The sequence below is a fragment of the Daktulosphaira vitifoliae genome, unplaced genomic scaffold (assembly GCF_025091365.1).
Source record: "Daktulosphaira vitifoliae isolate Bord-2020 unplaced genomic scaffold, ASM2509136v1 Scaffold_3, whole genome shotgun sequence".
Classification (NCBI taxonomy): Eukaryota; Metazoa; Arthropoda; class Insecta; order Hemiptera; family Phylloxeridae; genus Daktulosphaira; species Daktulosphaira vitifoliae.
In genome coordinates, this window is record NW_026099574.1 from 19,169,058 (window position 1) to 19,178,541 (window position 9,484).

At 24.6% G+C, this 9,484-nt stretch overlaps 1 protein-coding gene across 1 annotated transcript; it reads right to left on the reverse strand.

Moving 5' to 3' along the window:
- Window positions 1-1,696: 1,696 nt before the first annotated feature.
- LOC126901440 (uncharacterized) lies at window positions 1,697-4,338 on the reverse strand. Its single transcript, XM_050677877.1, has 2 exons — window positions 3,831-4,338; window positions 1,697-2,167 (listed from the first exon to the last, which is right to left on the reverse strand). The coding sequence occupies exons 1-2, from the start codon at window positions 4,312-4,314 to the stop codon at window positions 1,848-1,850; spliced, it is 804 nt and encodes a 267-aa protein (XP_050533834.1). The 5' UTR covers window positions 4,315-4,338; the 3' UTR covers window positions 1,697-1,847.
- Between the last annotated feature and the right edge of the window lie 5,146 nt (window positions 4,339-9,484).

Here is a 9,484-nt window from a genome sequence, read left to right on the forward strand (position 1 = left end):
TTTTTTTTATATTTTTAACTTAATAATGCTCTAACTTTTTCAAAAATGAACATATCAATATAAAATTTTTTTATATAGATGCTTGATGTCTTTACCTATTATTTGGTATATTTTTTTTGTAATTTTGACTTTTTTTCTGCCCACAGGGGGGGATTTAAAATGACAACTTTTTCACAAAAAATAAACTTTTTCAACTTAACTTTTGAAAATGTTCCGGAAGGTCTGACACTTTTATATATATCTTAAATTAAAGCTAATGTAATATACTTTAATTTGAAAAAAAAAAATTTGACCTCTGGACTTGTCTTCACGGCGAAAATGGCTACCGAATGCTATTTTCGTGTGAAAATTCTCGATTTTATTATTTATATTATATTTAACTTTATAATGCTATAACTTATTGAAAAGTTTATGGATCCACACAATTTTTTTATGAGAAATAATATTTTTTAATAAACCCTTTTTCATTTGACATACTTTATCTTTATCGAGATATTAATAAGGAACCAGCAGATCAAGTAGCTTTTGGAATAAAACACCAATTTTTTTAAAATTAAACACTATCTAAAGATTTGCATCGAAGCGTTTATTTTTGATAGTGATTTTAATCACTGTCAGATATCATTATACTTGATCCAACTATACCACGTCACAACTGTGCCGCGACCCCCCTGTGCTGGGTTTTTTTTATTCTTACTATTGTAATTAACAGGTATAGTAAAAGAGTCAATAAACATTAATGTGTCATCATTAACAAATAGCGACTTCTTATGCTAAAAGCAAATTATCAATAGAAAAGTGTTCAAAAATCTCTGCTCTAACAAGTAATAACAGAAGAACGGAATAAAAATTATTGTAAGAAAAAAAATTTTAAATATCATTAAATTAATAATAAGGTTTACTTAAAAAAAAAAAATAATAAGAAACCAGTGTTACAATTTAGTTAAACTATTTTTTAGTTAATAATACTCAATTATAATAATAGAAATACAATTTTTTATACTATTATTAGTATTTCATTTTTCTTTAAATTACGAAAAAAAAATAAGAAGTTATAGAATTCTATTGACTCAATAGTTGTTTAAAAAACGTCTCGATATTTTTGCTATGATGAAACTATGAGTCAAGTCTTATTTTTTTATCAAAAATGTTCATTAAATATTCTTTATTTAAAATAATTTTCTAGTTTGATTAAATATTCTTCAAAAAATGATTTAGTTCTATTTTTTTAAAGAATATATTTACTTTTACAAATTTAAAAATTTGTAAAAGGATATTTTTAAAAATATTTCCAATACCACAAAATTCTCTAGGGAATATTCTTTCGTTCACTACCTGTATAGTGTAAATGTTTCCTCATTTGTATATCTAAAATATTCTTACTAATACATTAAATTTGTGTTCAATTTATTTTAACTAAATTTTGTATTAATTCATTTAGTTTTAACGATTAAATCATTTATTAGATTCAAATTTTAAAGTGATACTACAAAATTCATAGAACAAAACATATCCGATAATCAATCTACCAGTCAATTGGTTTGATAAGAGCTAAATTATAATTATAATTTACTTTAAATTATAATTTTTTTAAGTGAATAATAAGTGGAATTGAATTAAAATATCGTTAGAACCATTTAAAACTTAAAATAAAATAAAACAATAAGATTTTTTAAAAGAACTCATTAAAATATTTAGTTCTTAAATTATTTAATGTTTACAAATCTTATAACATTACAAGAATTTCAGAATTTAATAAATAATAATTTACTTAAAACACTTATATAAAAGTAAAATTTATATACAAATACATAATAATTAATTAATTTTTTTTAAAAATGTCATTTCTAAGACTTGTAAGAATTATAAGCCATTTGATTTGCAATAGATGATGACCGTTTGTCCCATCCACTGCCATAACCTCCTGCGGAACCACCTGTTGCCCATCCTGCGGTTGAATGAGCATCATGAACAACATGCTCTGAAGATTTGCTCAGAAGTTTTTTTAGTGTAATTATTAATGATAGAATGAGTGCAATTTTACTGATAATCATCGCTTTACCAGCCATTAAGAACAATAATCCAAGAGCTAATGGAATCACCATCATAGCTTTCATAGCAATTCCAGTCATCATCATTCCCATAGTTTTCTTCATTTTTCCTCGACCTTCAAAAATTGAAAAAATTAAAATTAAATATATTCAATGGAAACATAGTTTGTTTTATAGATGTTATAGATAATGCTTTGTTGTACATTTAATTAAAACAAATTAAGTAAATAATTATAATAATTAGAATGGTATTCAATTGTGTAATTAAATTTCAAAAGCTGATAAATTAATAAAAAAAATGCTATTAATAATTTATTAAAATAGGTATTTTTTTATCGTCTACCAGAAGATTAAAAATTGATCTTATTGAGGGATTGTTTTTATTTCTTTAAAATATTTATTTATTTGATTAACATTAAACTTTTAACTAGTTTTTGTTTGCTTGACATTTTTTTTTCGAGGTAGGCAAGTTAATTATTTATTTCTAAATTAAATATACTTTAAATTTCTTTTTTAAATTCCTTAATTTTAAAGTATTTTTGCAAAGTCTTGGTTTTTGAAATATACCCAGAAGATTCTATATTGTCACAATTCCTTTGTATACTGCCAGATTTTAGGCATGGGAACAATTTGACAGTTGTAATGTTATAGCTATATTATAATAACTATAGAATTATTGTATTCTGTTATTTTAATAGTAATAATATCATTGTACAATATGCTAGTGAATTGTGACAAATAGAGTATGTTAACATTAGTAACGGACGTAGTAATATACTTATATATTACAATAAAAAATTTGTCTTACAAGTTTATTAGTTACACTTTTTATAGGAGAACAAGTGTGTAAATTCAATGTTGGGTCGCTAATATGAGATGATTTTTTTAATAAAAAAATAATTTTAATAACTGAAATGTTATCTAAAAAATGTTAACACTTTTGTCAGTAATATTTATTTGTTATGTTAACATTTTACATATTTTACTGAATACTTCTTAAAAAATGAAAAAAGCGTAGTAAAATATTGATACAAATTTATTTTATAAATTTATTAACCCAACAAAAACAATAAATACTAGAACATAGAAAAAATGAATTCAAAATTTTACTTAAGTTATTAAACTTTTATGAAACTTTGTTGCAATACATAATGTATATAAATAGTATATTTTCAAGGTTGTTTGTTGTTGTAAAACGAAGTAAAAAAAAGGAATGAATGTCTATACATTTTATCTGATAGACTCTAAATTTAATAAAATATATTATCCAAAACTATTTTAGAGAATTGATATCCTATTATTTTAGAATCTCAATTTATCAGGTTCAATTGTAAAAATATACAGGATGTTCAGCAAGTAAGAAAATAGGTAAATTGTTACAAATAATGAAAACAATAGAAACCCGTTTCCTTACTTACTGGACATTTTATATAAATTTCAAATAATAAAAATCTTCTATCTAGCGCACTGGTGGTTTTATACGGTTCTTATGGTGAGATAAAAGAAAATAAAATCTTACTTTTAGAGACCACTACATAAAAATTCATGTTTGAATTTTTAACTCATAAATTATATTGAATGATATCGATGAAATCAGTTTAATATACCCAAAATTATTATTAATAATTAACTACATTCATAACAAGAAACTTAATAATATTATCACAAACAATATATTAAAATATTGAAATACTATAATAGTGAAACAATGTAAAACTTTAGTACTACTGTAACGTAAAATTTAAATAGATTTCCTAAATTAATAAAAATTTAATTTACCTTCTTCTATTGATGATCTTAATTGTTCTGAAGTCAAATTGGGGAATCCAATTTTAACTACATAGCTGTTGATAACTTGAGCAACGGAATCGTAAAACATCTGATTGAGCTTTTCATGTTTTGCTTCATGATCTTCCGTTTGTTTTACTACAGCTTCTAGATCATTTTCAGTAATAGCTTTACCGGATCTATCCAAATGGCTATCTTCTCGTCTTATTAGGCTTAATGAATCCATTAATGGTATATTATCTGTACGAGACACCCTATCTAGAGCAGCAATCGCCTTAATTTTTAAACAAGCTACTGGATCTTTGTTATGATCACATGCGTTCGATCGACTAAACGCTATTACAACTACACAAAAGATTGTTAAACAACTACTGCAATTAGAGAGCAACATAATTCTATTTTGATTTCTGAAAATTTTATTCACTAGTTTTCTTAGAACTTTATTATCGACTACACCAACTATACTACAAAACATGTACTGGACAAATAATTTCCCGCTCAATAGTTTTTATACGCCTGTAGGGTAGGGGAACTCATGAATACGCTTGCTGAAAGACGCCCCTCTGTACAGGACATCTGTTCTTGACCTTTATTATACTCTCGGTACAAAATAGCACTTTCTTATTCCCATAGTATAACAAAATATTCTTATCGCGACATATTCAAATTCGTGTTGTTGTACGGGTACCTATTTTTGAAAGTAAATCATATCTGAAGACATACAACACACATTTAATAATTTTTATAATTGTTATTTTCATTTCCTAACAAATGCAGCATCACGTTGTATGAGAAATGCGAGTGTGTCGTGTGCCTACATATAGATTATAATGAGTCAGGATTGAAAAGATTATACGTTTGTTGATAATTTGCTATCTTTCTTTTATTAATTGTATTTTTAAATTTATTTTATTAACTTAATTAATACCAACTTCTTTTAAGTAATGACTAAATTTACATTATACGGTAAAATATTTTAATTCTATTATTTCAAATAAATCCTTAGTTTCATAGTTTTCATTTAAAAAAACAACCCAGGTTCATCCAATGAATATTTTTTAATAAAAAATAAGGAAATTGAATTTTTTTTTAGATTTAAAATCATTTATACTAACTTAAAATTAGTTACATTTCTGAAAATAATAATACATTCAACATACTTTCATTGTGTAGTACATTAGATTATATATACTCATTTGTGAAATAGTGTTTGATACACAGTATAATAAAATATTGTTTAAATAAATCACAAGTTGATCTTTTGAAATTCGAAAACTCCAGTTACAATAAATAGTAATTAATTTGCTATTCAAATAAATAATTTATGTGACGAATGATTTTGTAGTCAAATTAATAAAAAGTAGTGTTTCAATATTATTTTGATAGTTCCCTTACTCACAATGAGATAACTAAAAAATAAAAGTAGTTTACAAAAAGGATGTTAGTTGTTAAAAATGACACGTGTTCTAGCTTGGTTTCTCTGTTTTAGGTATATCAAATCTTTCTCTTTTTAAATTGTCGGTGGAAATCTTTACATTAGCTTTAAATTCATTTAATGAAAACTAGAAAACAAAGTAATTTGGTGAACTACATCAAATTTTATAATTATGTTGAACAATAAAGTACACATCCCGAAGTAAAAAAAAAAACACTCACACTTTCATATGGACTAGAAGTTATTGTTGTACAGTTTTCAATGCCGTGTGACGGTATATTGTGTGCTAATTGTTATTTTTGGAATAAGTTAATATAAGATTTAAAGAGATTCACTCTTAATAAATTTAGCGATTTTCATAGTGATAGTTCAGTGCCAGCAATAGGTATTATAAGCTTCTTATATATTTTTATTTTAGTAAACAGACCTTTTTTACTTTTAATCTATGTTTGTGAGACCCTTTTAAATGCAAGATCTTAGGCAAGTGCATTGGTATCTTTACATTTCCGCCGGCACTGTGAAGAGATATTCGCTTTTGTTAAATACAAGTTTCATAAAACAAAAGTGTTACAACAAACTGTTTAAAATTTGAACATAACATACTTTGTACATAAAGACTGATTTGAATTAATAATTTTTTGCATTAGGTTTCAGATATAGTTTTAAAATCAATAACCTTATTAATCATTATTTTTTATAATTCATATTGAATATTGATAATTAATTCTCCATCTAATTAAGTCCGTCTTTTGCCTAATTATTCTCAAATAAATATATATTTTTTTAATTTTGAATCTATATAAAAAACGATTTTGTCATGTCTCAATTTAATAACATTAATCGGGACTTAATCTGTTTAATAGTATATAATAGCCATCACTTGATATTGTCGTATGTACAAAATCAAATACCGCTGGTAGAAAAATTTTCTTTTAAGTTATTATACTTTCTGATTATATATTATGTGCTAACTGACCGGAAAATAGTATAACTATTTTAATAAAATAAATCGAAAGCCAATGATGCGCTGATAGCATTAAACTCGAATAAAGGCAAATGATCATTGCTTAAGATTCATTTCGATTACTTTCTATAGCCAATTTCCATCATTTGAACTAACATTTCAACATATATCGAACATACATCTACTGTATAGATATCATAATTTAATATTAGAGCATGCAAATGAAAATATAGTCTTAAATTAAATATAGACAACAATGAAGACCTATTTGCAATGGCTTAACAGTAAAAATATAATAATAGATATTATAATGTGATATAGTTTAAGCACCACACGAGTCCTTGGTTATTTTATATTTATAATTAGAATTCCAATTCAATTGTTATTTGAATTTTAATACATTTGTTTGAAGAACGCTATTAGTTCTATTAGCGCTATTGTTACTGTATTAACTTTGCCTAAGTGTTGTTTTAGTTAGTGTTAGTAGTATTTCTTTTACTTAACTACAAATAAAATATAAATTTGACCCAAATTGTTAAATGAAGTCGTAACATCTTTTGGAGTCTTTTAGCTATTACCAAAGTACCTACTATTGTTTTAATGTGCGGTTTACATGGCTTGTTTAATAAATCATTAAAACACCAAAACTTCTATAACTAAAAGCAAAAGTATAAATCATTGACACCTACAACTTATGATGATACCTAAAATACTACATACTTCAATAAGTTAATAATGCATAGTTACGACTTTAAGTACTCTGATTTTAAAAAAGTCATTAAATATACTTTTTAAAACAATTTTATAGTTTAATGTAACTTTTTAACATGATGAGTAAACATTAGTTTCGTTTTCTAATTTATTTAAACGAACACATCTATCAAAATTTTGTTTCTTTCAGAAGATATGAACACTTTGTCGTGTACGTATACATTTCCGGTAGTTACAAGATGATTCCTTTAATGCTAATTTAATGCCTCTTAAAGAAATACATTTTTTTAAACAAATTTTTTTCGGATTTATATGTTATAAAATTAACTTAACTATAGAAGTTAAAATTTTTTTTAATCAACCGCGACTAGAATTCTTTACCTACAGAATTGATCAAATATACTTTCGAATAATATAGAGTGATTCATTTATCATAAACTAACTAATTAATAAAAAATAAAAATAATATTGTGAATTTGTTTTTTTAATATCTTTTAGTTACATTTTTTTCGATATATCCAGCATGTAGTATTTTTTTATGTTCACCCCTTATATATTATAAGGATGTAAACTTTATTTTTTCAAATCGCTACTTACATATTCAACTAGCTTATAAAATAGAAAATTATCTATTTAAGAAAATGTCTGCACAGTAATAACTTTTGGACCAGTGTATCGATGGATACTTACAATTTAGTACCTAGACGAGGGAAGGAGTGCCACCGAGAAATGACTAATGATAAAAATAACAACATCCAAGCTTCACCTCCAGTCTCTATTTTAATATGCTAATAACTCCCAAGGTATTAGTCCAAAATTTGTTATCGACGAGTTCTTAATAAAGTCATTTTCTGTTTTATAAGCTGGTTCAATATGTATATTGCCATTTGAAAAAATTCACTTGACACCCCTATAAGTTATAAGGAATGGATCTAAAAATTATTTAATAACAGATACATAAATATATAACCTACAAAATCCAAAAAAATTTATTATTTTAAGAAAAATCGAGTGGCTAGCGATAAAATAATCTCTCTGTATATTCATGTTTATTTTATTTCCTCATATTACCACGATAAACAATAATATGTATAAATTTTGTTTTGTTTGCATTTCTCCAAAATGTAAAACTATTCTAAATAATTACCAGGTAATTTAGTTGTAGTATTCATTGAAAACGATACGTCTGTTGTTTTGATCAAAACCAAATTATTGTGTTAAAATAAAGACCTTAATAAGAATTTTAAAAATCCTATTTTTAGATTAATATGTGGATAGGAACTTATATAATTACTATTAACAGTAAATTAATGAGAAAAGCATAAAATTTGGTTAGAAACACTATTTTTTGTTTTAATATTGAAATAAATTATTTCATTAAAAATCATAGTTATCATTTCTATACAACTCTTGGTGTTTAAATACATACTACTTAAATATTCAGAACTCTATCTCATATAGTTATACGCCTTAGTTAGCGCCTAGTTTAACCTATGATTTCGTCTGCTGATATGTTATTGAATTTTTGTGTAAATTCTTATTTTTATTAATAAGCTCATAAATTAAAGGCAATAGAAAAAAATTGGATTGTAGATTTCAAATTAGCGCAAAAAAAATGATCTTGAATTTTCGACTGATGAAATTCTGAAGACCAGTTTAGACCTAATTATTTTCTGAAAAGATTTTCATCAATCCTTTCAACTTTTATACACGTTTGCCATGAAAGTAATGAAATATACAACTATTTTATAATTACTTTGTAAAATTTACATTATTAAATTATTGAAAATCAATTTTATATTAACTTTTATGACTGTAATTAAATCTATAAATTACTAAGTATTTATTTACATATAATACTTATTAATCAAAGAACTACTAAGAATTACTAATCAGGATGTAATTAAAGAAATAGGAGTTGATGTTATCTATAACATATAACAATATATGTTGACATATATCTATATATATGTCTTAACTATGTCACGATTCCACTGTGCTACCGTTTATTTATGTGCTATCGTGATTATACCGAATTGATTAAACAAAATATTAGGGTTTCAAAATAATAACTTCACTAATATCCAAAATTCGTTTAGTAATTTAATATATATATATATATATATATATTTAATGCTAGCGTAGGAATCATGTATTTACTTTGTAAATTAACGTATTAACAAATACAATTTTACGAAGAGAAATAATGCTTAGTCCTTTAATGTATAAATCGTTAATATGATTGTTCTTTTTTTCTTATTTGCAGATCATTCAAAGATTTTAAATTAAATTATTACTGCTCAACACGTAAAGATGATGACCATCTTCATACACCAGTGAAACTGTGTGTTCACTAACAATAATGTTTGACCGGATAATAGTTTTACACGAAAACTACAATGAAGACGAACAAATAGGTTTACTCTGACAGTCAGTACATTATTATATTTTCTTATTTAAAATGATTTATTTAAAATTAAATACCGTTTCACTATGGCTTAATAATTTTTTGGGTGTAAGAATCGGTATGACACT

What these genes read in the sequence shown, in the direction of transcription:
- LOC126901440 (XM_050677877.1), bottom strand. Translation starts at nt 4,314, where the DNA reads ATGTTTTGTAGTATAGTTGGTGTAGTCGATAATAAAGTTCTAAGAAAA. An exon ending in AAGATCATCAATAGAAGAAG is followed by an intron (nt 2,168 to 3,830) that starts GTAAATTAAATT and finishes CAATTTTTGAAG; the next exon opens with GTCGAGGAAAAATGAAGAAA.